Source organism: Alosa sapidissima, chromosome 10 (assembly GCF_018492685.1).
Source record: "Alosa sapidissima isolate fAloSap1 chromosome 10, fAloSap1.pri, whole genome shotgun sequence".
NCBI classification, from domain to species: domain Eukaryota; kingdom Metazoa; phylum Chordata; class Actinopteri; order Clupeiformes; family Clupeidae; genus Alosa; species Alosa sapidissima.
The window spans coordinates 34961562-34988315 of record NC_055966.1 but is presented as its reverse complement, the minus strand read 5'-3'; the positions used below and the strand labels follow the sequence as shown (position 1 = coordinate 34988315).

General features: G+C 43.9%; 2 protein-coding genes across 8 annotated transcripts; one reads left to right on the top strand and one right to left on the bottom strand.

Moving 5' to 3' along the window:
- Positions 1 to 1377: 1377 nt before the first annotated feature.
- On the bottom strand, positions 1378 to 8720 carry c10h1orf43 (chromosome 10 C1orf43 homolog). 4 transcript variants are annotated; one of them, XM_042105714.1, is made up of 7 exons: positions 8482 to 8720; positions 8012 to 8113; positions 7712 to 7826; positions 7463 to 7516; positions 6984 to 7150; positions 6755 to 6813; positions 1378 to 2502 (listed from the first exon to the last, which is right to left on the bottom strand). In XM_042105714.1, exons 1-7 carry the CDS (start codon positions 8545 to 8547, stop codon positions 2295 to 2297), a joined length of 771 nt encoding a protein of 256 aa, XP_041961648.1. In that variant the 5' UTR covers positions 8548 to 8720; the 3' UTR covers positions 1378 to 2294. The 4 variants fall into 4 exon arrangements, with proteins under 4 accessions (XP_041961648.1, XP_041961649.1, XP_041961646.1 ...); XM_042105715.1 differs by having other exon boundaries at positions 7718 to 7826; positions 8482 to 8718; XM_042105712.1 differs by lacking the exon at positions 8482 to 8720 and adding an exon at positions 8231 to 8312.
- Positions 7779 to 26315, top strand: si:dkey-92i15.4. Of its 4 annotated transcripts, XM_042105664.1 has the most exons (8): positions 10537 to 10550; positions 10997 to 11035; positions 15827 to 19505; positions 20028 to 20229; positions 21398 to 21496; positions 23489 to 23735; positions 24054 to 24170; positions 25896 to 26315. In XM_042105664.1, the coding sequence occupies exons 3-8, from the start codon at positions 16660 to 16662 to the stop codon at positions 26051 to 26053; spliced, it is 3669 nt and encodes a 1222-aa protein (XP_041961598.1). In that variant the 5' UTR covers positions 10537 to 10550; positions 10997 to 11035; positions 15827 to 16659; the 3' UTR covers positions 26054 to 26315. The 4 variants fall into 4 exon arrangements, 3 of the variants coding, with proteins under 3 accessions (XP_041961599.1, XP_041961598.1, XP_041961597.1); XM_042105665.1 differs by lacking the exons at positions 10537 to 10550; positions 10997 to 11035 and adding an exon at positions 7779 to 7801; XM_042105663.1 differs by lacking the exons at positions 10537 to 10550; positions 10997 to 11035 and adding an exon at positions 13318 to 13562.
- The last annotated feature ends 439 nt before the right edge of the window (positions 26316 to 26754 follow it).

Genomic DNA, 26754 nt, shown 5'->3' with positions numbered 1-26754 from the left:
ATTAAAGGCTCTTTTAAAGACCACATGCTCTATTAAAGGCTCTTTTAAAGACCACTTGCCATGCTCTATTAAAGGCTCTTTTAAAGACCACATGCTCTATTAAAGGCTCTTTTAAAGACCACTTGCCATGCTCTATTAAAGGCTCTTTTAAAAACCACATGCTCTATTAAAGGCTCTTTTAAAGACCACTTGCCATGCTCTATTAAAGGCTCTTTTAAAGACCACTTGCCATGCTCTATTAAAGGCTCTTTTAAAAACCACATGCTCTATTAAAGGCTCTTTTAAAGACCACTTGCCATGCTCTATTAAAGGCTCTTTTAAAAACCACCTTGCCATGCTCTATTAAAGGCTCTTTTAAAGACCACTTGCCATGCTCTATTAAAGGCTCTTTTAAAGACCACTTGCCATGCTCTATTAAAGGCTCTTTTAACGACCACATGCTCTATTAAAGGCTTTTTTAAAGACCACTTGCCATGCTCTATTAAAGGCTCTTTTAAAGGCTCTTTTAAAGACCACTTGCCATGTTCAATTAAAGGCTCTTTTAAAGGCTCTTTTAAAGACCACTTGCCATGCTCTATTAAATGCTCTTTTAAAAACCACATGCTCTATTAAAGTCTCTTTTAAAGACCACTTGCCATGCTCTATTAAAGGCTCTTTTGAAGACCACTTGCCACGCTCTATTAAAGGCTCTTTTAAAGACCACATGCTCTATTAAAGGCTCTTTTAAAGACCACTTGCCATGCTCTATTAAAGGCTCTTTTAAAGACCACTTGCCATGCTCTATTAAAGGCTTTAGCGCCTGTAGTGGCTCACTCTACAGAAAAAGCACCTGTTTGAAGATAACATTGGCATCGGACTCTTATTTTTTTTTCTGATTTTGTCCCTGTGCATTATCTTTTCCTTCCTTCATTTTGTTCACAGAAGATAAACATGTACTTACTCTGTAAACATGTTTACAAGAACAAGATGAGTGTACACTTACAGTATTTGAAAAGTGACCAGTTGCTCTTTAGCTTCTCACAAGACTGATGCAGATGCAGAGATCCTCTCATTTGGCCAGGAGACAGAGCTCCATCTAGTGGCCAATAATAACACTGACAAGTAGCTATTTTACAATTCTGTCAGGTGTAATCATGCTGAGTTCACTGTGTAAGTTGTGTATAAAAATCTGTTGTCACTAGGTCTTCTCATGAATACTACGGCAAAACAATGCGAGTGCACAAACAATTAATGAAAAAGACAGGTTATCACTATTTTGATGAGACTTGAGTTTCCTACATTTGTAGGAACTGATCCTCCACCTTCAATACCTCAGAGGACATATTTGCTGAGTTTACGCCTGTGATAGTGTGAGAGACGTGAGACCAAGAGGCAGAGTTAGCTTAGGTGAAGAATTTTATGGTCCAGTTCTAAAGGCTCACACGTGTATGAGGCAACATTACATTCAGGTACAGACTACAGGAAGTGCACTCCAAGTTAATCACATGTGCACAAGCTAGTTCATGACATTACAAGTGTAACATAGTAAAGTGTGCACACTAAAAGAAATGCACATACAAGCACATCCACAGACACACACACACACACAGACACACACACAGACACACACACACACACACACACATTTCCTTAAAATGTAAAACATTCACCTAAAAATGAACAAGCAGAAATACATTAAATGGAATAAAAGTGCACTTAAGAGTCAGTAAAGTAATACACAGTTTAGCTGTTCAGAAATTAAGCTATGTTGATGTTTCTATGGTGAGTGCTGCTGAAGAGGCTCATGGGATCTGTAGTCTTGATATGAGGGGATGGCACAGACACAGGTAATGTACATTACCCACAAGGCAATGGTCTCAACTCCGTAATGTAGGGTCAGAATTTAACCAGCTTCCTAAAATCTCTGCATATGACAAGGTCTTGGTAGGATACAGAATGGGGAGTTATAGTTTTTAGCTCAACTACAGTCTTTGTGGTGCGATTGAGAGAAAACTCTCAGAATGGCAGTCAGGCTCTGGTACCTCCTGTTTTACCGCTAAACAGCAAAACATTTATAGAAACAATTCTCCCATGTCTTTTCTTTGAAGCAAATGCCACGATGCTCAGATCCATACTCTAAACCACCTGCAGCTGCTTCAGTCAGGAACTGTATACAGTGTTGAACCAATATGGTCCCTCCCAATCTATGAAGTGTAGAAACTCTCTCGTCATTTGTTCCAGTGATTCTCCAGTTTGCATCTCCTGCTCTCCTCTCACGTCTCCTTTGCTCTCTCTCCCTCTCTCTGTGATTTGGTTTAAAGGGTGCTCTCCAGTGTGTTGTAGTTGTCCTTGAAGTTCTTGAGCTCCAGGAAGTGTTTGGGCCTCTTGCTGCGCTGGCCCGAGGACGGCAGGTAGGTCACCTGGATGGTGGAGGCCGAGGATGGGCCCGGGGAGCTGGTCAGGTCCTTAGCAGCCGACTGGTGCTGCTGGCTCAGGCTGGCGGAGCTGGAGTGGGTCTTCACCCTGCAGGGAGGGGAGGGAACCAAGAGATGGGGAGGTGGGGAGGGAACCAAGAGATGGGTTTAGAATAGTGCTGGAATGAGGGTTTAGTTAGCAGGAACTGATCCAACACCGAGAGCATTATGATGTAAAAAATATTAGTTCATAATGTGTAATGCTTGCAAGTGTTTTCAAATGCAATGATTATGGTGCTGGAATAAGGTTATGGTGCTGGAATTGCGTACAGATGTTAACGCTGCACTGTGAATCTGCTAAAAATCAATACACACGTGTAAAAATTACAACCGGTTAGCAAAAAATGTAATCGCGATGCAACTACGTTGTCCAAAAATGAATAAATAATGAATAACTTCATAGCTCTTTCATTGTGCAGCGATGTGTGTATGGAGGACCGTAGGCGTCACTGAAAAAGTAGCAATAAAAGATTTCATTAATTTGCTATTGTAAACAGTAATAAAAAGTGAAATTATGAAAACAGCTTGTAAATGACGAATTCATCCATCAATAAATGCTTCTGATTTAAAAGGGAATTTTCAAAACCAACACCCAATAAGTAATTGGACACTCTAATTCAATGTTATAATCTCGTGTTTCAAATTTATCCATTTTCAAGCTGTTCTTCCTTTTCCTTTTTCAAATTCGATTTGCTTGATTGTTTAGTGCAAATGGGATAGCACATGGAATGGCAAAGGAGTGCTTCTTTAAAACGTTGATGAACCATCGGTGCAGGTAAACAAGATCGCGTAGCCCTACGCCACCATAGATTAGCACGCTGTACACATTTGTTCAAAACTCTTGCATTCAAGTTGACTGCTAAATTCTTTCTTCTTAGTCAATTCTCAGACGGTTTCACCATCTTCGCTGGAGATTTTAACCATGCAGATCTTAAAACTGTTCTTCCAAAGCTACACCAACATGTTGATTTTCCAACAAAAGGAGACAACATCCTGGACCTGGTCTACACTACACACAAAGGAGCATACAAAGCCATCCCCCTCCCCCACATTGGACTTTCTGACCATATCACTGTTATGCTAATGCCCGCATACAGACAAAGAGTAAAAGCAAACAAACCGGTTCGTAAGCAGGTTAAAAAAAGTGTGGCCTGAGGGAGCGTCCGATGCTCTTCAAGACTGCTTTGACACAACAGACTGGGAAATGTTTAAGCAGGCAGCCACTTACAACAACCAGACAGACATTGAGGAGTATACAGACACTGTAACCTCTTACATGACCAAGTGCATCGATGATGTGACCCACACAAAAGACATCATCACTCGGGCTAACTGGAAGCCATGGCTGACAGGGGATGTCCTCAGGCTGCTGAGGGCCAGAGACAAAGCCTACAGAGCTGGGGATGAAGCTGGCATGAGAACAGCGAGAGCCAACCTGTCCCGTGGCATCAAGGAAGCAAAAAAGGAATACACTTAAAAGATAACCACACACTTCAAAGACAGCAGGAACGCACAAAGCCTATGGCAGGGCATTCAGGCCCTCACGGACTACAAGCCCGCGCCACAGAGCTGTGAGAGCAACATCCCTCTGCTCAACAATCTGAACCGCTTCTTTGCTCGCTTTGAAGCACAAAACAGCACCTGCCCACAGAAGACCCATCCCCCTCTACATGAGCAGCCCCTGTGCCTCTCTGCCAACAGCGTGAAGGACACTTGCTGCTATCAACACCCGTAAGGCAACAGGTCCAGACAACATCCCAGGTCCTGCGCTGAAGGACTGCGCTGAGGAGCTTAAGGATGTCTTCACAGACATCTTTAACACTTCCCTGAAGCAAGCCATCGTCCCATCATGTTTCAAAGCTGCCACCATCATACCTGTGGCGAAGAAAACTGCTCCATCCTGCTTTAATGACTACCGCCCTGTGGCACTGACACCCATCATCATGAAGTGCTTTGAGCGGCTTGTCATGTCACACATCAAATCCATTCTCCCCCCCACCCTGGACCCCTTCCAGTTTGCATACCGAGCCAAACAATCTGCTCTGCCCTCCACCCAGCCCTCACCCACCTGGAAAAAAGAGACTCATATGTGAGATTGCTGTTTATAGACTTCAGTTCTGCATTCAACACCATAATACCACAACAACTCATCTGCAAACTTGACAAACTGGGACTCAGTACCTACCTCTGCAAGCAGTATGTGTTGGCAACAATATCTCAAGCAGCATCACACTGAGCACGGGGGCCCCCCAAGGCTGCGTGCTCAGTCCGCTGCTCTTCACCCTGCTGACGCATGACTGCACTGCAACCTACAGCAACAATCACATAGTGAAATTTGCTGATGACACAACTCTGGTGGGTCTCATCACCAAGGGCGACGAGACTCAATACAGGTTGGAGGTCGACCTTCTGACCACGTGGTGCAGGGACAACAACCTCCTGCTGAACATCAGCAAGACCAAGGAGAGGTCACACCCAACACCTGCCACTGACCATCGACGGTGCTGTGGTGGAGTGATGTGCGTGTGTGCGCAGCACCAAATTCCTGGGGGTGCACATCAGTGAAGACCTCTCCTGGACCACCAACACTGCGTCACTGGCGAAGAAAGCCCAGCGCCGCCTCTACTACCTGCAGAAACTCAGACGAGCAAGTGCTCCACCAGCCATCATGACCACATTCTACCGAGGCACCATTGAGAGCATCCTCTCCAGCTGTATCGCTGTGTGGGGCGGAAGCTGCACTGAATACAACAGGAAAGCCCTGCAGCGCATAGTGAACACAGCTGGAAGGATTATTGGTGCTTCACTCCCCTCCCTGAAGGACATTTACACCTCCCACCTCACCCGCAAGGCGACCACAATTGTGAGTGATGCAAGTCACCCCGCTCACAATTTGTTTGATCAACTGCCCTCTGGGAAGAGGTACAGAAGCCTGCGCTCCCGCACCACCAGACTCACCAACAGCTTCATACACCAGGCTGTTAGGATGCTGAACTCTCTCCCCCCTCTCCCCCCTCCACCCTCAGCTACATAACATCCTGGACTTTGGACCCACAATGGCTGCCTTGCACTACTCCACTTGCACTACTCCACTTGTACACTTTGCAACTTGTTGTTGTTGTCCTGTTGTCCTGAAAACACAACACACTTCTGCTGCTCTTACATAACTTGCACCACTATGCCACTTGCTTACTTAGGTAAAACAGAACTACCTCAGCCATTTATTGGCCTGACTTTGCACTACTATATTGACTGTCTATGCACAATTGCACAATTTCAACACAATTTTGCTGCTCTTATTTATTCATTGTATGTGCCTTCTTATTTACTTTTTATTGTTTACTTGAATGTTATGTTTTTGTCTGTGGACTTAAATTGGTAAAATATGTCTTGTCTCCACCATGGGATAGTGAGAAACGTAATTTCGATCTCTTTGTATGTCTTGGCATGTGAAGAAATTGACAATAAAGCAGACTTTGACTTTGACTTTGACTTATCATCTTAATCCCAATGTAAAAGGAAAAGTATTTCCCAGGCTCAAAAGGGCCTATCCCAAGGAGAAAAAGATTCACGTTGAAACACCTGGGGAAACTGAACAGTCTAACCAGCAGACTATGATAAACTAGCCAATTAGAATAGGCTTACTTTGTTTACAATATTTCTAGGCTTCACAGCTGACAGCTGAAGCAGCAAGACACAGAAAAAGGTAGAGAGAGCTGTTTGAGCCTAATGTATCTTAACAGCACCTAGGCTATAATATTTACATTATGTGTGCTGTCATGAATAAATAATCAGAAATACAGTATTTTTTTTTAAATTCGTAGTTTATATACCATAATAATATTATAATAATAATATAAATATTAATAATATAGGCTACAAGCCCAGTCAGACACCTTATAACTAACACATTCCCTGCGGGAAACACTGACTGCAGCTAATGTAACTAAAGAAATCGTGAGTAAATCGCATTATGAACTTAAAATCGTGAATCATAACGAACTGTGAGTTGAGCATATCGTTATCCCTAATAATGCATAATGTTTGTAAGTGTTTTCAACTGCAATGGTTATGGAATAAGGGGTTTTTCAACTGACTGAGGAGACTACAGAATACAGTGCCTAACTGATTACAACATCCAATTTGACTTTTTTTAACTGATAAGTTCCAAGATTCATATCAGAACTGGTGGATGAAAACCCATGAGAGAGGTTAGTGAGAGGTAGAGAAGACAGAGCGACAGGAACTAAGAGTCTGAGAGAAAAGGAGAGAGATCAAGTAAGAACGAGTCTGGTACTCACACTGTGGCCAGTTCATTCAGAGCGTCCTGATATTTTAGAAATTCTGCTTCTCCAAAGGCCTGTGTCAGAACACACCAGTCACACACACACTATTTAATATTGTGGAACAAATGAGTAAACATTTTACGTTTTTATTTGAGAGTTAGCCAAATGGTCCAATGTACTTACATGCTGCTTAGGAATGAACAATACTAAATGAAACAAGTGATCAACAAACATAAACACTAACCCCTGTTCCATGTCTGGCATTGTCGTACCCCTCCAGCAGTCTGTCAATGAGGCCGCTGCGCGTGGTCCTAACCAGAGAGCTGGAGTTTCTCAGTTCAATCAGCCAGTTCCTGTAACGCCGTCCAGTCAATGCGCTGGAGCTGTGACCCAGCTCATGGAAAGGTAAATCTGACACACACACACACACACACGCACACACGCGCACACATGCACACACACGCACATGCGTACACACGCACACACACGCGCACACACACACACACATACGCACATACACACACGCGCACACACACAGACGCATGCACACGCATACGCACACACACACACGCACACACGCATGCACACGCACACGCACACACACACGCATGCACACACACGCACACACAAAGAGAGAGATAAATGAGAGGTACAATACAGCACATTGGGCTCACACAAGATACTGAACATGTGTGGAGTAGGCTAAACATGTTGCTCTCTCACCCGTGTCTCTGATGGCGTCTAGCGCTTTCATTCGATAGAGGTAGTTGTAGCAACCTAGAAAATCAAATGATACATGTTCTGATACATGGTTTTTCTTAGAGAATGCTGTCTTGATGATGTGGCATCACGTTTGAGCATTTAAGATTATAATTCATGAATTATTTGGAGCTGGATTGAGTTTATTCAATAGGGCCAGAAGGTCGCAGAGTTACTTTGATTTACATTTTGAAGATTTTTATGAAACATTACCATTACCATTCTGACCCCGGTATGAGAGACGGTCGTCTTCCGCTGCCAGAAGGCGCGGCTCATAGCGGATGTCGTTCACCTTGGACAGACGTGAGTCTATCTCCTCCTTCAAATCCTGCGTTTAGACCACAAAGCCTTTACTCATGAAACAGTTTAGTTTAAATCAGTCAATGTGAGTTTTCAGACCAAGCTACATATCACCAAGTTGCCCATTGAGAAATCGCTGTTGGACTACCATGTTTTACATCAAATGTCACTAACCAGAGGTAAAAGTTTTAACCGATGATATGATAGGTCTACCTTTGGTGCGTTGTGACCCAACGGTACATGAGGTCCTCGACGAGACTTCATGGCGAACCGCATTATCTGTCTTTTCACGAAAATGAACAGCAACACAAACACCTAAAACAAGGAGAAAGTGAGGATTAGTGGGGTAGCCGATACATTTGTTGGGGATTGAGACACACGCCAAGCAAAATCATGACGGCCATATTTGTCCATCATTGCCTCACTCTTCACCTGTTGTGACAATCGGTGTATCAGTGAATTAGTTATGGAAATGTAAAAGTAAGGTGTGCGCTGCCTTAAAAAGTAGGCTATCGTTAGCCGAAATCTCATTTGCTTTGGACTTTTACAGACACTTAAACCAGAGTGCAGAGACAAGCTTATCACGCTCATGTCAAAGAAAACATGCATACCAATAAAATAAATAAAACGAATCAGCTGTAGGCTAACGTTATGTGGTAAAATGTAAACAACACAACCCTTACCAAACTACCGTAGGCCATCACAAGCACTACGTTCACTCCAGAAAGAGGCGAGTCCGAGGAGGACATGATTGATTACGTCAGTTACAACTCTACAAGTTATTGATCTTCAGCAAAAGGGTAATCCAAGTTGGTACATTATTTGGTTAATTGGAGATGTTGTCCATGAATTTAACATTTCCTGTTATGAATGTTTTGTTGTCGCTGATCATCTGACTTCTTCTTCGCTGGGGACGTGTGTTGACAGATGAATTTAGGTATTTATGGGACATCGCCATCTACTGTCATGGAAGAAGCTCTGCGCTTATCAGCATGCATTTCTTTAAGGTGTGTCAGGCTGTCAGTCTACTGTCTTCGATCGCAAAATGTGTCGTATTCGCTGATGATGATAATCAATCATGATTTACCATCATATGTGAATTTGTGGATAAGAGAAGAGAGGCTAGAACTCTTTAGCTGTGACCTTTATTTGTGGTCATGGTGGCTAATGCCCCCTATTTTGATTTCAAGAGAGTAGCATTACAAGCTCTTTATAGGCCTACTCATCTATTAAGTAGCCTAGTTGTAACCATAGACAGTAAAAGAAAGTTTGTAACACTTAATCGAATGGACCATATCAACTCACAAAAATCAACTCTTAGATCAACACTGTTGATTTTACGTGTAAATTACACTAGATGGCAGTAGATGGCACTCATCTACAGTAGAGAGGGTTGAGTTTGAGTTTGGTTTGTCATACCTTAGCCTAATATGTTTTGGTCATGCATACTACATAATAATACTACCTAGGCCTATGTTAGGCTACTATTTGTGAATATAGGCCATGGTTGGAAATATTGTTATTATTATTATTACATTACATTTGGCAGACACTTCTTGACCAAAGTGACTTACATATGTCAGCTATATTACAAGGGATCACATTGTCCCCGGAGCAACTTGGGGTTAAGTGCCTTGCTCAAGGGCACAACGGTGGAAGCTGGGAATTGAACCGACAACTTTCAGGCTATTGCACGCTAGCCCAGCTCCTTAACCACTACACTACCACCGCCCGGTAGTAGCCTAATTGATGTTGTCTATTTATGTGTTTTGTAGCCTAAGTGACAATACTTTTGTACTCTCCCCAACGCGCTTGCAGGCTAAAATCAAATAGTTTGAGGAGAAATGACACAACTCTACCGGATTTAAGTTTGGGTGCGATACACACCATTGCCATTAAGTCCATTCTTTTGGACACACTGCGATTATGTGTTCAGCATATTCACTGCCAATATCAGTATTTTGGCTACTGTCCTGCTTAGATTACAGGACAACAGAATGTCCCATTCTTGCCATAAAGGGATGTTGACATTTATCAGCCGATAGATAGATCTGCATTTAATGCTGATGTCATGTGATTGGTGTATTGAAATTCACTTCACTGGGGAGGTCTTGCCCTATCAGAGTGCTCGTCTCGCCCGGGATCGCTCTCTAACTCAGGCTCTTGGAGTCCATATTGATAACCTCAGACCATAGTAAAGTTTTTATTTTCGTTTAAAAATGTCTTACTTTCAATGCTAAAAAATAATGTGTACCTTTTTGTTAGTACGATTATGGTGATGTCATTTTTATGCATGCAGCTCTATCTCTTGAAAAAAAAACTGGAAACAGTGTTTCATGCTGCTTTGCAGTTTGTGCATTAGAAACTTTTATAACTATATTTTTACTCATGTCCCCTTCAGGTCTCCTTGCAGTGATCATTTTGCTGTCAAATCTAAAATAGGCTACCCTTGTCTTGTTTTCGCTGTGTTTTGTTTTAAAGCCACAAAGCTGTTTCCGTTCACTAGATTACACCAGATGGCAGACGTGCTGGTTGCATGAGGTTGCGTGACCACTTTGTTTGTCACCGAGTGCTTCTGGGTTCCACAGGTGACTCAACGACCAATTAAACTTAACCTCAAGGCCCAGGGTTTCATTAACCCCAGCCCCTCTTACGCAGTTCACCCCACACCATGTTAAACCCATACTGTGTGTGTGTGTGTGTGTGAGAGAGAGAGAGAGACAGAGAGAGACAGAGACAGAGACAGAGAGAGGTTTTTGTTTGTCACATGTCCCTTTACAGATTAGTGTCTGTCTGGCGGGGGAGTTAAGTGGCCTGTGACAGTTAACATGTTGATGCTGATGAGAATAAGGATCTTCTTTGTGCCTGCCTGTTGATCTGTATCTTCGAGGAACTTCTCTAAATAGTCCACTTGTTGGCCTTCCCACATGAAGTGCACATTAAAGCCTATTCTGTCTCCTTCTCTTTTGCAGTCTGTTTCTTCCCTCTCAGACAGGCTGTCCATCTCTGCCCTTGTCTTTTTGTTGTTCCTCGTTCCTCTGTATCATGTTTTCTCTCCATTGTGATTGGTTCTACTGTTTTTTTGTATCTGACTTTGAAGCTGCTGGCACTAGTTTGGCTCACACAGGAAGTGGTGAAGTTGCTTTGAGAATGTTGTTCTCCTTCTTGTTCAACGTCTTCTGTTGAGCAGGGGAGCAGAGAGAGAGAGAGAACACAGAAGACATTCAGTGCACACAGGTAAAAGACTTTAAATGCTTCTGTTTTTTCATCTCATGGTTATATTACCGTCATCCTGACAGATATTTGCATACAGTAAACAAACAATATGGATGACGCAGATTATAATCAATTGATAATCAGTAAGTGATTTTTAATATAACCCACCTCTTTGGTCAACTTCATATGCCAGTTCTCCTGTGCTTGGGTGCATCAGTGGTTCAACTGAAACGACATTGGCTGGAGCCCTAAAGTAATGATATGTCATGCAGTAGAAAGTGCCATGGTTGTTTTGCCAGATGGTAGAGTCTGCCCTCCAGGAGAGCTGTTCACTCCATTTTTAGCCTGAAGTGAGATTGACTCTATGCAGTCATTATTGTCTTAGAAATGGCAAATGATGACATTGACATGCACTTTCTCCAAATAACTTTTCATAGGGATGGTCCATCATACCGTAATGCTGAATTGCTGTAAATTCACAGTAGTTTGGTAGTCGCAGTAGTAATGCCCCTTCTCAGTACCTCACCTTGTTTATTCAACTTTGTTTGTTTCAGTGATTGTACAGGCAGGTGTGCCCGATTGTACATCATGATAATTCAGCCAGTTGAAAAGGGGATAGCTGAGTGCACAGTAGTTCTTCAGTGGCTTAGCAAACGTTTCCACAAGTTTCCATGCTTTGGGTTGCAGAAGTGACCTTGCAAATTGAGGTGCATCCACATTGCACTGCATAACTCGTAGCACTTTACCGCAGATGCCACATTTATCTGTTCACTTACACGTGGCCGTGGCAGTCTCACGTGGGCCACAGGAGCTAGGCTCTGAATTGGTCAGTAAATTACTAAAAGATTATTTTTACATTGTTTCTTTGATTTTTACATAGATCACAACCAATTTTACATAGATTATTGCATTGTTACCTTCATTTTTAATTCGTTAATTTAATTGCCAGCTGAGGAAGCTACTTGTTGACCCACAACTGGCCCATTCAACATGGAATGATATTTCATGAGATATTCAAACTAGTATTCAATTGCTCTTTGTTATTTCTAAGATCTCATTTGAGCTTTGTTTATGATTGATTCTTTGTGTCTGTGTAGCTATACAGGTGTGTTGCCTTGGCAAGCATGCAGGTAACCCGAGTATTTGCTGTCTTTAGCATTAGTCATCAGGTCCTGTTTTGTGTTATGAGACAATCATGGCCTTTGTGGGTGTGCTTTTGTGTTCCCATGCGACATGCTTCAGCACTGTAACCTAACACAGGTGAGAGCTTTCACAGGTGGACATCAGGTCTCTTAACCTTGTTCTGTGTGATAGGTTAGACTATGGAAGGATGTGGAAACTTTGTGCCACTTCTTAACCACCATCAAGCTCTCACCCGGTCAACCCCCCCCCCCCATGCCCTCCTCTCCTCCTCCCTTGCGCTCCCTCTGCTGTCTCTCTGCCCATCTTCACTGCTCACATTAGGCTGTAATGATGCCCTGATGTCATAGCAACAATAGGCATGGGGGCCCATGGGTCTTAGTCTGTCTGTGTTAGCGTCTCTCTTTGTGCATTCATGACATTGTGTGTGTGTGTTAGGTCGGGTGATCAGGTTTTGTGTGTGTGTGTGTGTGTGTGTGTGTGTGTGTGTTAGGTGGGGTGATCAGGTTTTACGTGTGTGTGTGTGTGTCTGTGTGTGTGCATTCTGTGGATGTACACCTTGTGCATGTCTCTGTTCCTACATGCATGCATGTGTGTGTGTGTGTGTGTGTGTTCTAGTGTGTGCCCATTCCCATGTTCACATGCATTAGCATAATCACATTAGTCACGGCTTCGCACCTACACACTACATGTTCATGTCAGAGGCCTGAGTGAATGACACACACAGCACTGTATGTACTGTGTCCCCGTTGTGTCCAGTAACACTTTGTGTGTTCGGCCTGGGTATGTCCAAGGCTGCTAATAAAACATATGTCCAGGTACCTGCATGTCACTGTATATATGCCTGTTTGAACACAGAGAGTTACTCACCTAACACCATCCATACCATGTCAACAACGTCATCGTCAGGAATGCTGTCCTGTCGGAGTGTGACAGGGAGAGAGAATGAGAATGAGAGAAAAGGGGGAGGGAGGAGGAGGAGGAAAGAGGAGGAGGAAGAGAGCAGAAGGAGCAACAAAAGGAAGGCGCTATAGGAAGGAGTAGAGGTGAGAAACCAGTCGGACAAGTCTGTGGAGCTCTAGTGACCTCATGTAAAAATGACCGAGTGCTGAGAGAGAGAGAGAGAGAGAGAGGGGGGGGGGAGAGGGAGGGAGAGAGAGAGAGAGAGAGAGAGAGAGAGAAAGAAATTGGGAGGATGGAGAGAACCTTTTCATTCCTAATCCCAGCAGGTGTTGTGCAGTACAGTAAGCCAGATCTCAGGCTAGTCTGACCACAGGTGAGCGAGAGCGCTTCACAGCCCTAATGAAAGGAGGAAGTGGCCAGTGTGTGATTGTGTGATCGCTGGAGCTAGGCGAACAGGTGCTTCTGTAAACTGACACGACTCTTTCATTCATCTAAAGGAACAGAGGTAGGGTCACACAGGCACACACTTTTCTGTGCTGTCTTGTTTGTGCTCTACATATCTTGGTTGTCTGATATGTTTGCCTATCTGTTTGCTTTGTATGCTTGCGGTGTACTGATTTCACAAGGCTCTTTTGAGAAACGTCTTTTGAGAAACGTCTTTTGAAAGACGTCTTTCTCTCTCTGCCTTTCTTCCTCTTTCTCCGTTCTATGTTTCTTTCACTCGTTTGCTATTGCTCTCCCTGTATTTTGGCTGCATGCATGTTCCGTTTGTCCTTCTTGTTTAATTAGCGCTTGCTTGAAACTCCTCCTTGCTCACTCCATCCCCACCACTCAAACACAGAACCAAAACATTACATCTTCAGATCTCAGATCAGATCCTAGATCCTCTGTTCTTTTTGCCATGCTCACAAACCACAGCAAACATATCTGAGGTGGCTGAACTGATGCTTATTTGATGCCTTTGTGAGTTTTTAAGGTGGGTCCGTAAATGTGCTGGCACAACGCTGAAACCCTGATATCAGGCCATTGCTTGTTCTTACTCAGGTGTGGTTGAGTGAATGGGCGTCCTCGTAAACATCTGTATGCGTATCTGTGCCGTGGCCTCAATGGGAACTACCTCTCTTATCAGATCTCACTCAAAATCTGTTTTTACATCATGTATGTGAGTCCTGGTACTTCACTATATGCATGATTGTGTTGGCACAATAACGCAAGGAAAGGTCACCATTTGTCATGTGTGTGGCCCACATGTGATATGTGGACATTTGGCTGTTTTTCGTGTGTTTGACAGTGTGTTTGTGTCTCTGTGTGTGATGACTTTGACAGAGTAACCGATTGTTCCCCACTCAGGATTGCTGTCTGATTTGTTTTTCCTGTTATCTTACTGTTGATCAGGTTTTGTCTGTGTGTGTGTGTGTGTGTGTGTGTGTGTGTGTGTGTGTGTGTGTGTTTGTGTGACAGAATAGCCAAAGCATGTTGCTTATGTAAACAGAGCAGACAGACAGAAAGAGAGAGAGACATACCCTCATGTCTTAAAAGGCTCAAAGTGTATCTGAGAGACCACAATGAGAGCATTGTGTTGGTATGTGAAGCGTTGTGAAGGCTCTAGGGTTAAAAGTTACAAGTTACCGGTACATGCAGCTCCATTCAGTATGAGTGATGTTTGAGGAAATATGATGACACACTGGTGTCAACCCGGTGAAAAATGTCAGTTCTCATCTGTAAGAAGCTTTAGGTAGAAGTATCAGTTAAATGAATGAACATAAACACAAACACAAATACTGGAAATAGAGCTGGATTACTACTTTCAGTCAGTCTGTGGTCTTTATGACATCTACAGTGTCCATAAAGGTTACTTGATGGCACGCCACATTTTTCGCTGAAATGTATAACTGACCAAGGAATTTTAAGAGGATGGAAAAAAATGTCAATTGAGTTCTGCTGAAACCTCAGTTTCAAATACAACTCTTTGACTTTCACTCACTCACTCACTCAGACTCTCTCACTCACTCACTCACTCACCCACTCAGACTCTCTCACTCACTCACCCACTCAGACTCTCTCACTCACTCACTCACCCACTCAGACTCTCTCACTCACTCAGACTCCCTCACTCACTCACTCCCTCACTCAGACTCTCTCACTCACTCACTCACTCACTCAGACTCTCTCACTCACTCACTCACTCACTCACCCACTCAGACTCTCTCACTCACTCAGACTCCCTCACTCACTCACTCCCTCACTCACTCAGACTCTCTCACTCTCTCACTCACTCACTCAGACTCTCTCTCTCACTCACTCACTCAGACTCTCTCTCTCACTCCCTCACTCAGACTCTCTCACTCACTCACTCACTCACTCAGACTCTCTCACTCACTCACTCTCTCACTCCCTCACTCAGACTCTCTCACTCACTCAGACTCTCTCTCTCACTCACTCACTCAGACTCTCTCTCTCACTCCCTCACTCAGACTCCCTCACTCACTCACTTACTTTCATTTCCTCTTTTCTTTCCCTTTTTCTCTTTTATTCATTCTTCCTCTCTTCTTCATCCTCCTCTCAGATGACTATAATCAGACTGCTTTGCCCTGTAAAATATCCCGCTCTTTAAATGCACCATAATTAAGTTTGGCCTTCCCCAGCAGTGGTTGCCTGTGTCCGACCTGGATACGATTACCAAAGCATTCCAGGGAATTAGATCAGGATTCGAAGGAGGGACAATTTAAGGAAAATAAACTCTGTCCTCGTCTTATTTCCTGCTCGCAGGCACTTCAAGAAAACAAAAGGCGATGGAGGGGGGGGAACGGCACCATGAATGACAACGGATGACTGCTGCAAATTGGCCCGAGACTTGAGGAGGCTGTCTGCAGAAAAGGGACTCCTTTGTCACAGCGGTGGGGTTGGAGACTCAGGAGACGAGAAGGATACAAAAGAGAAAACAAACAGTTGATCCACACTGAAGTGTAAATGGACTGTCAAACCTCAAGGACCAAAGCGATATAAACCCATATGTGCGTCTGTCCCAGCGTCAGTGCATGTTTGTGCTGGAGAGGACATGATCACAGGGGCAGCATATTTTCTGAGTATACCGCGGTTTCTCTTGTGTCCCACCAGACACAACAGATTCTTTTTTTGTCTTTAACAAAACTGAAGCTACTGACTGCACTCATCAGTGAGCCAGGCTTCCTGTCATCGTAACACACCTGTGGATTTCAACACACGTTGCCCGTCCACATTCTCCACAGTGACTGCATAACTTTGAGTTGTTTCTATTTTTCCTCTTGGACTGTTGTCATATAATTATGTTAAGTCTTTGTTTTTGTTTGACACTGAATGGTATGTTTTTTCCTGCATTTTTGAAACTCTTTTTGAAACCACACTGGCTAAATCCTTCTCGGAGCTGACCAGACCTAATGGAGGGCTATGAGAAATGGAGTACCAAATATATAGCAAAACCACTGGATGCTCCGAGAAAGGGGGGGTTACTGAAAGAACAATGTTCAAACTCTATTGACTAATCAGTTTTGTCTGCACGGTTATATTATAGTTCTGCATATCAGCCATCCAGACTTGGATTTACTGAAGGACTCCTCTTGAGCATGAGTGTGCCAGTCCGATCCGCTGTTATGAATCCGAACACACTGCCCAAGTCATCTGGCGCGAGGAGCGGTGCTCTCTCAGCTGAGTCACGGTCAGACAGTGCAGCGGCTCCGTCTGCGAGCCGCCCTGCGCAGGGTTCAGCCACGGTGCGCTTCACCGTGCGGTCCGCCAACTCTCGTTCGAACCTGGGGCTCAGGACCGCATCGCTGAGAAGCGCGCGACACGCCTTTCAGGAGGAGGCCGGCAGGATGGAGAGAGAGGAGATCAAAGGAGTCTCCGCTGGCCCTCAGCCATACATTCCCGCAGGGAACCGCACAGACGGGGACAGAGGCAGAGGTCCGAATCGTGTCAAATTTACACCCGACGCCAAGGTGACCGCTGACACGGGGGCGACCCAGAGTTCCACCGCTAGCGATGCAAAACCCAGATTCAGTACGGACGATACAGATGCTCCAGGAAAGGCCTGCAGCCCACTAGGAAGTGCAAGAGGAAGGACTGAGTGGAGGAAGGAGAGCATGCAAAGCAGGAGCAAGAGCCTGGACTGGAGGGGCAGAGTAGATGACGGAGGCAGAGCAGGGATCCAGAACCTCTCGACTGGAGCCGCAGCCAGACGAGCAGAGAGTTTGGAGAGGAGGGAGGTGGAAAACAGCAGCCTTGATAGGAAGGCATCATACAAGGACTATGGGGAAGCTGGCAGTGTGTCATCTCACATACAGGCATACTCTGCCGTAAGAGGGAGTGAGAAGGCTTTACCCACACTGGGAGAGGGAGTAACGGGGACCTCATCGCTGAGGTTGAATCGAGTAGTCAGTACTTTGGATAGGGCGGGAGGGGAACGGTCATTGCCGCTGCGACTCCGACCTCAAGACAGCCTGAAGTCGCCTGTGGAGGGACGACCTCCGTGGAGGCAGTTAAGTCAGGAGGATTCGGGCCTGGGTGGATCGAAATCGAATGAAGTCACTGGAAACCAAACTATCTTGGATCGAATCGAGAGGCTTTATGGAATGAGTGGATCAGATGATGCAAAAGCCAAGCGGCATTCTGCTCCTGTTGGTGACTGGCTTGACAACTTGCCTTCCGATCTGACTCCCGGCCAAAGAAAGTTGAGTTCAGATATTGGTAGCCCATCCTACACCCTCCATAGCCCTCGATCACCGACGTCTCATAATGTAGAGAAGGGAGGAACCTTCCCCAGGAGGTTTAGTCCAGGTGACGACAATTTCTCGCGGAGAGACACTTTACCCAGTCTGAGCACCTCAGTGGCCCCAGTGGCTTCACGATATCGGGAAAGATCCATCGAGAGGAAAACTCTCCCTCCGGAGGTGGGTCTCTACACCAAGTCTCTGGACAGAGCCAGAAGCAGGCTCTCGGCCACAGCTCAGCTAAAACACCTGAGAGAGACAGAGACGCCATCCAAAGAGTTCAGCAAAGAAACGGTCTGCTCACATCTGAAAAGCTCTGGTGTTGTCAAGGAAAGCAGTTTAAAAGAAGAACAGTCAAAAGTTACTATGGATAAGGACGTCGCAGGGTGGAAAGCAAAAGAGAGCGTGACTGCCAACAGAGGAGACGAAAGCCGATGCAAATTTGGGAAATCTGATTGCCTAGATAAACTCAGCAGGACAAAAGATTCTCAAGAGACATTAGCTATGGCTAGCAAAACATCAGAGTCAAATGTTGGCAAGATTCCAAAAAAGGAATATTCCTCAGATAAAGGTTTTGCAATTCCACCTAATGCCCAGGCCTCCCCAACAAAGCAGTCTATCAATAGTACAGTAGATGAGGACGTATTTGACACGCGCGTCAAATCAGTGAATGGCCCAATCGGAAAGCAAGACGCCAAGAAGGGTCAATCTAATAACCCTTCGATGGACTCGGTGCGGAACACTATCCATAAGTTTGAGGCCCTGGCCCAGAAAACCAGAACTGCCCCCCAGTTCCTGAAGTCCAGAAGATTCTTTTCTGTGCCAGAGCATCCAAAGGACAGGGGAGGATTGAAGAAAAGTGAATCTGATCATGCTTTGGCCAGGAGAACGCAAGAGAGTATGAGGGGGAACCCACATGACAAAGCTTGGACTATGAGATCAATCTCTGTGGATGAGATCGGACTGAACCAAGATAGCTCTGACAAGTTTGAAATGGGCTTGAAGGGTGGAATTCAAAAGCCATCCTCAAAAGGAACAGACCCCAAATCACATGGATCAAAAGACGTGGATGAGACAGATTCTCGTGCTCTCTTTGTTATCAGAAACACAGTTACAGTTCAGGACTGCGTTAAACGCAGCAGTAAACCAGAGCACACACTCTTCCCATATCACCAAAACAATCACAATAATAATTCCAACCGGAGAGCCGTATTTGAGCAGAATGACTTGGAAACCCCCGGGAGTTTCTCAAAAGTTTCAGACGCTTCAGAGGACGACGCAGACAAGACGCCCACCAACTCTCCCGTTAGTCTCCCCTTGTTTCCTAGCTTTAATGGCTATGACCCAACCCCATTCAAACCGCCCACCCCCACAAACAGCGACATCCACCCTCCTTCTGATGCTGACTCTGAACCGCCCACCCCCACAAACAGCGTCCACTCCACCCGGGGGCCTCTGCTGATCCGTCATGGTCCTCCAGGGCTCACCAGTTGCCCTCCCCTTGATAGACTGACTCTGCTGGACAAGGGTGGAGGCTCAGGGCCTTTCAGCCCGTCAGTAGCCAGGTGGAGCTCAGATGAGGAAGAGGACGAGGAGGAGGATGATGATGATGATGACGGCACGCAGAGAGACAGTGACTCGGACTCAGGTGAATCTTCGGTGACCATCACCAGTAACATGAGCCGGAGGAGTTTCTCAGTCAGGTGAGTGTCAAGTCCCTATGCGCGTGGATGAGGTATATTTTATCACCACATATTGTATGATTGTACACACAGATTTATATTGTCCACGGTTCGCACATCACAAGAAAGTGCAGGTGCTGGACATAAGGCAGTAAAACATAGAAAACATAAATGAAAAGTATATAAATTTTATTATTGCTTTTCCTCTCACTTTCATTGCTTATTTTATTAGGCTATTGATTGAATTGATATTGTTGTTTATTATTACTATTCTCCTTATTATATTTGACCAACATTCTAATCTGTTCCCTGTTCAATTTTAAATATTATGTCGTTTTTTATTTGTGTGTCGCTTTGGACAAAGGCGTCTGCCAAATCCATAATCATAACCATATAAAAGTCTGCACACTGTAGCTCTCTTTCATTATGCTACAGTGTGCAGACTTTTAATCAATCTTCTAATTGCCTCAGCCATATATCCAAGCACTTCTGTTTCTCTTTCTGCTCCTTTGTAATGCCCATCTCTCCTCCCCAATCCTGCAGTCTGGCGGAGCTGTGTAATTTCGGAGGAGTGGACTACTCTCCCCTAGATGACAGCGAGGACGACGCTGACGACTGGCCCTCTGGCCGCTCAGCCTCCCTGAGCTCGGACATCTCTGCCGTGTCCTGTGTCACGCTCCTGGACAACGAGGAGCTGGACAGCCTCCTGCAGGATGTGCGAAACCTTGGGGATGACGCCTTACAGGTAAAACCCCAAAGGGTCCTGTGACTTTAAAAACAGCCGACTGGTAGCTTTGTGAACAAAATTCTTGGAAGAAGGGGAAAAAGAATAATTCACTAACAAAGAGCAATCCAGGCACTCCATTGAGGGTAAGGATGGCTAATAATGATGACTACATTGATTAGAAAATCAACATGGATCAACAGCCTGGTCTTGTTCAGGGCTTTCCATCTGCAAGTCAAGATAGCAGGTTGATGTGGGATACACACAGGGCATCTGGGCTTAATTTAGAGGTCCATTAAAGCTTCCTGTAGTGTAGTATAGTGACGCCTGTTTTGGCTTTGTTTTAGTTTGTATCCAATGCCCTCTACAACGAACAAATAACTGATTATTGTTAGTTCTAAGTGGCAAGCTGGACTAGTATACCCTGTAGGAAAACTCCTTCAGTTCGTTTTTAACAGAATGTGATTGCCTCGCTGCATTGGTTGAGGAAACATGAGCCTTATCTACACTTTTTGTTCTGTGCATTACAATCCCATGGGTTTCGATCAGTATTCCCCTCATCTTGATCACAGCATTAAAGCAGCACTAAAGAATATTTGAAGAGTTTGGGTCCAAAACGCTATATCCTCTATTTTAATAAATCATTTTTTAACGTTTTGTTCTCCAAGTAATTTTAATGTAACTGTAATTGGGTTATTGTTACTACATTTATCGTTTATAAATAGCGTTTAGGAACCAAACTCTTCATCTGCTCCCAGGGTCCCCCTACAGTTGAGAAGTGCAATAATAAACTAGCTAAACATGCGTCTTTTGCAACCAAGTACGAACATAACTGCGATATAATGCACCGACAGCAGTCTGTAGAAAGAGATCTCCAAATTCCTGTAGCATAGCAGCTCTTTTCCGTTTCCATTTCGGAGGAAGGGCAGTATTCCTACAGAAAGTTGCTAGGTCAGGAATCGCCTATTGTGGGCCACTCACACAATGGCAGAAGTGCTGTTCGTCATGTTATGAGGTTATGTGCCATCAAAATGATTTTGGAAACATTATGTTAAGGTAAGAAACTCTTAAGTGCTAACATTAATTAATTAATGCTAACATTAAAGCACCTTTAATGTTAGCATTAATATGTCTATATGAGACCATTAGATACTTTCAGCTAATATTTTCTGTGCTTGTATATTTCTAGAACTATGATGACGTCCAAGTGGTGGTCCTGCACAAGGAGGTCGGCACTGGTCTGGGTTTCACTGTGGCAGGAGGAATTGACCAAAACAAGCCAGTCACAGTATGTGCTTTCCTCCTTATTTTCCACAATGCTGAACAGCACAGGTAGTATTCTAATCCCTTGAAACTAATTCAATTCAGTTCAATTTCAATTCAAATAAGCTTTATTGACATGACAAGAGTGCTTATGTTGTCAGAGCATGTATACAGATTCAGTACATAAATATATAAGATAAACAAAACAATGTTGATTAAATAATAATAATAAATAAATTATAATAAAAAGAATATTAATTTAATTAAAAAAATAATGATAATAATAATAATAATAATAATAATAATAAATAAAAAATAAAATAATAAATAAATAAACTAGATGTACCGCAGAGCGGTACAAAATATGACCGCCGCCCAGTGCAGCACATTTTTATCCACAAAAATAAGTCACGCTGAAAGGCATATATGATTCTAACGGTCTCACTGAATTGCATTATGCACACTCAATTCTCACTGGTATCTGCTAGACAACAAGTACCAAAACATGATTAGTTCATAGATTTCACATGTAAAATAAATTTTACCCCCACCCCCATCTTGCCTGTTCATAATTATGAGAAATTCTTGAATTGTGTGCATGTGTTGTGTGCGTGTACATGTTTATGTTTATGTGTGTGTGGATGTGTGTGCGTGCATGTGCTTGTGTGTGTGCCTGTGTGTGTGCATGTGCATGCATGCGTACATATGTCTACTATGTGAATATGTGTCATACGTATGATTACTGTGGATGTATGTGTGTGTGTGTGTGTATCTGTTTATGCACATGTGTGCATATGGAATGGGTTAACATGACCCCTGGAGGCAAACACACGCAAAAATGGTCATCCTAGGCCCTACGGTTCTCAAGATATTCACAGAAAACTCTGTTGGTGTACAGTCACTAAATGTACACATAAATTAATTTATTGTATGGCCCCCCATGAACGAAAGTCCACGAAACTTGGCATGCATTCGGAGGGTGTCATAATGATCCTACACTTTCAATTTCGTGCAGTTTTGACCATGTCAGCCAGAGATATTGTGATTTAAAACACCTAATTTTTTGCTTTTGAATTTTTAACTAGGTGGCGCTATACATGAAATAAGTGGTAATGGGATGGGTTGACATGGCCCCTTAAGACCAAAATACAAAACAAATGTGGTTGTCCTAGGCACTACGGTTCTCGAGATATTCACAGAAAACTGTGTCCGGCCACCTACAGGTCAGTTGGTGTACAATAACATAAATTAATTTATTGTATGGCCCCCCATGAATGGAATTCCACGAAACTTGGCATTAAGAGGGTGTTATAATGATCCTACACTTCCAATTTCGTGCAGTTTTGACCATGTTAGGTCACAGATACCTGCGATTACAACACCTCATTTTCACTTTTTTGTTTTTAACTAGGTGGCGCTATACATGAAATGAGTGGTTATGGAATGGGTTGACATGGCCCCTTAAGATCAACATACAAAAAAAGGGTGGTCCTCCTAAACCCTACGGTTCTCGAGATATTCACAGAAAACTGTGTCTGCCCTAAGCTTCGCTGCGCGGCGGTCATAATAATAATAAAAAAACGAGACTATGTTTAGATTTCTGCTCTTTGTCCATTATGTGTTTTCTCTCAGTTTGTGGCACTTAAACACAAACTGTGCGGAGAGTTGTAGGGATTGTTCATCTTCACCTAGGAGGGTTTTCATTTTTGAATTGTTGTCTAGACCTTTAAATTGTGTTTTTTTTTCTAGAAATTTAGGGTAAAAAGAATTTCTCAGTAGAGTATATTTGGTGCACCTTAGAAGGAAGTGTTTTTCATCCTCAATCTCCATGAGGTCACAGTGGGAGCAAATTCTTTGGTGTCTCTCTTGCCAGGATCTTTTATGCCGTCTGGTTGTTTTAATTTAGTCAGATAATTCTCTCTCTATCTCTCTCTCTCTCTCTCTCTCTCTCTCTCTCCCTCTGTCTCTCTCTCTCTCTTTCTGTCTCTCTCACTCTCTCTTTCTCTCCTTCCCTCAGGTGCACAAAGTCTTCTCGCATGGCGTGGCAGGGCAAGAGGGCTCCATTCAGGAGGGGGACCTGGTGCTGTCAATCAACGGCACGACGCTGCAGAACTCCGGCCACTGGGAGGCGCTGCGCACACTGCGGAAGGCCAGGGGGCGGGGCATGGCTGTAGTGGTACTGCAGAGAGCCAGAGTCGGCCATCCCCCTCAGAAACGGACCAATCCTGAGAAAGGAACTCTGATCACAGATGTAGGAGAGTCAGGTGAGCGTGATCCAAAGACAACGGATTCTCACTTACTCTTTATTCTCTTGTTTATACTCCTGTGCTTTATTGTGCTTCACACCATAAGCCTTTGGGTTGTAAATGGTTTAAATATTGTGTTTAGGTCGAAAGAGACTTTTAACAACAACTGTTGTCAGTATGTATTGTGTAATAATTGTGCGATGATTTCTCTTGTCTTCATGTGCGTGTGTGTGTGCGTGTGTGTATGTGCTTGTGTGTGTGCGCTTGTGTGCGTGCGTGTGTGTATGTGCTTGTGTGTGTGCGTGTGTGTGCTTGTGTGTGTGCGTGTGTGATTAGGTCGGCGGCTGCGGGTAACACTGAAGAAGCGAAGCTCTGATCTTGGCTTCAGTCTGGAGGGAGGGGTGGGCTCCAGCCAAGGGGACAGACCCCTCATTGTCCAAAAGCTCTTCCAAGGTGAGGAGGAGAGCACACACACACACACACACATATTGCAGTCTGAACACACATGTAAATGAACTCCATTTCACACACACACACTTACATGCCGATGGCGGAGGCTGCCATGCATGGTGCCAACCTGCACATCGGGAGCACTTTGGGGTTCAGTGTCTTGCTCAAGGACACCTTGATAGAGTCAAGAGGAGTTGGGCTCAAAATGGCACGCTTCCACACGTGTGTGTGTGTGTGTGTGTGTGTGTGTGTGTGTGTGTGTGTGTGTGTGTGCGTGCGTGCGTGCGTACAAGAGCCATTTATAAGTAAGAAAAGTGTGTCTCAAAGCATAGAGTGCTTAGAATTTCCCCTTGGGGATCAACAAAGTATCTATCTATCTATCTATCTAGAGCAGGGGTCTCAAACTCAAATGAGCTGGGGGCCACTTCTGCCAACGTCATGCAATGTTCTTTGCAAACAGAAAGTGCAAGTGTTTTTATCTAGTTTTAGACACCTGTGCTAGCAACCTTAGCTTATAAATAAAATAATGATAAAATAAATATTAATACAAATTATAAAACAAACAAAAAGCATAAAAACGGGTATGTGTGTGTTTCACACCAAATAAAAATATTTTCCTCTCATAACTTTTCTAAACCTGGCAAACTAGGCGTCAGGGTTAAGAAAGCAACACCATTGGATTTTTATATCAAAATTTCAAAAGGCCATGGCTTGAAAGTGGTCAGAGATAAAGTCCTACTGTAAATGTAAAAATCTTTGAGTATAAACAAAAGTTTATGAAGGGGGTAAATGTACCCATCACTGGATGGCAAGCACCTCAAATTATGCACCTTTCAGTAAATACTGGATGAACATATTTGAGCAGGTTTACTTTCCTTTTTTTCATATTACCCACATAACAAATTAACAGGAAAACACCTAAGATGTATATGGTTTAGTGATGTATTACTAAACCACAAGGCCTACAATAAAGTATTCTGGTCAAATCAGTTCCTATCGCGGGTAATCTGAGTACCCAGAAGTTCGCATCATATTGCGGGTGACTTTGTAGTTCTTTAGAGCCCTATTTCTACTAGCCCTGCTGTCTGTACCACGTCCATTACGGACACTATCATCACGATTACCACTGCAACCTCCAAGCTATGTTGGGCAGAGGGTCGTAATAAGCATGGTGTGCTTAGTGGACACCGTCGTATACACGCAAAGACGCACCTCCATTCACAGACGCACTGTGACTATCACTGTCAATAGACGATTGATCATAATCTCCAAAAGGATATTCTCCTTCAGAATCAGAATAGGTGAATAACATAGCCTACCTAAGACTTCATCACACGTGAACGTTTTTCAACATTAGGTGTAAGCCTATTTCTGCTTCAATTTGTGCAAAACTATGGCCTGCATCGCTTCCGCGTCATTACAAATGCACGTCTTTGTGTTTCTCGCAGAGTAGGCTACAAATGAGATTTGTCACCGTACTTGGATCAATCGTCTATTTTTATCAGTATCGTTGTTTGTCGCAATTAAAAATAGCCTCAAGGGCCGAATTACATTATTATTTTGACATACGTTGCGGGCCGGATTTGGCCCGGGTGTTTGAGACCCCAGATCTAGAGACATTGAGACAGTTTTAAGTCATTTTCAATGAACAGATGACCAAAAAGTGTATATTGTATCAACAATTCTGTGGCCATGAATACGCCAACCCTCGGTGCTCCTCTCTTTCAGGCGGACCCGTTGAAGACGTCCGTCCTGGTGATGAAATACTGGAGATCGAGGGCCACAGCATGACTGGACTCATGCGTTTGGAAGCCTGGCAGCTGATCAAGAAGCTTCCCATAGGCACCGTGGAGCTGTTGCTACGCCGACCGTCCAAACCACACTGACAAACTCACTGCCAACACAAGTCCTATCATTCTTACCAGTACTGCCATAGCAACTATTTAAAGAGTATTCTAAGCACTGGAGGACCTCTCGAAGTGTCTGGTAAGCAGACAGCAGAGAGGCATGTTTTGTATCATTCCTTGTTTTACAAAGAAGCACAATTTTTGTATCCATTGCGTCCATTATTGTAAAACATGTATCTGACCCTTTGAAGTTATACTTGTTTATCTTTTAATAAAATATATAAATCTTTGTATTTTGTAATAACACGTGTCTCTCTATTCTTTGACAATTGTGCTCTGTCACGGAGCACTTGTAAATTGTTGAAAGGGAAATCTTGAAAGGAGGTTGTGAAGTCAGGTGATCCATCAGACAGAATTGGAGCCAGCGCACCGTGCCACAGATTCCATGTGAGTGATGACTGTGGAGTGGGGTTCCCTTCCTATCATTCCTCTAGCTGCCCTCGGGCCGTCTTTGCTACCCTGGAAATCCAGAGTTCTCGCGAAAGCACAATTGAATTGTCTCTGCGAGACACTCTGGCAATGAGTAATGATGCACGTTACTTTTACCCCTTGCATCACGTGGAACCAATCACATCAGTGTATCTTATACAGGCGGGCCATGAGGCGAGCTAAACAGATGACGACAGCGCTGCAATGAATCAGTCAGTAAACATTGCTCGTAGTGTTATCCAATTGCGTGC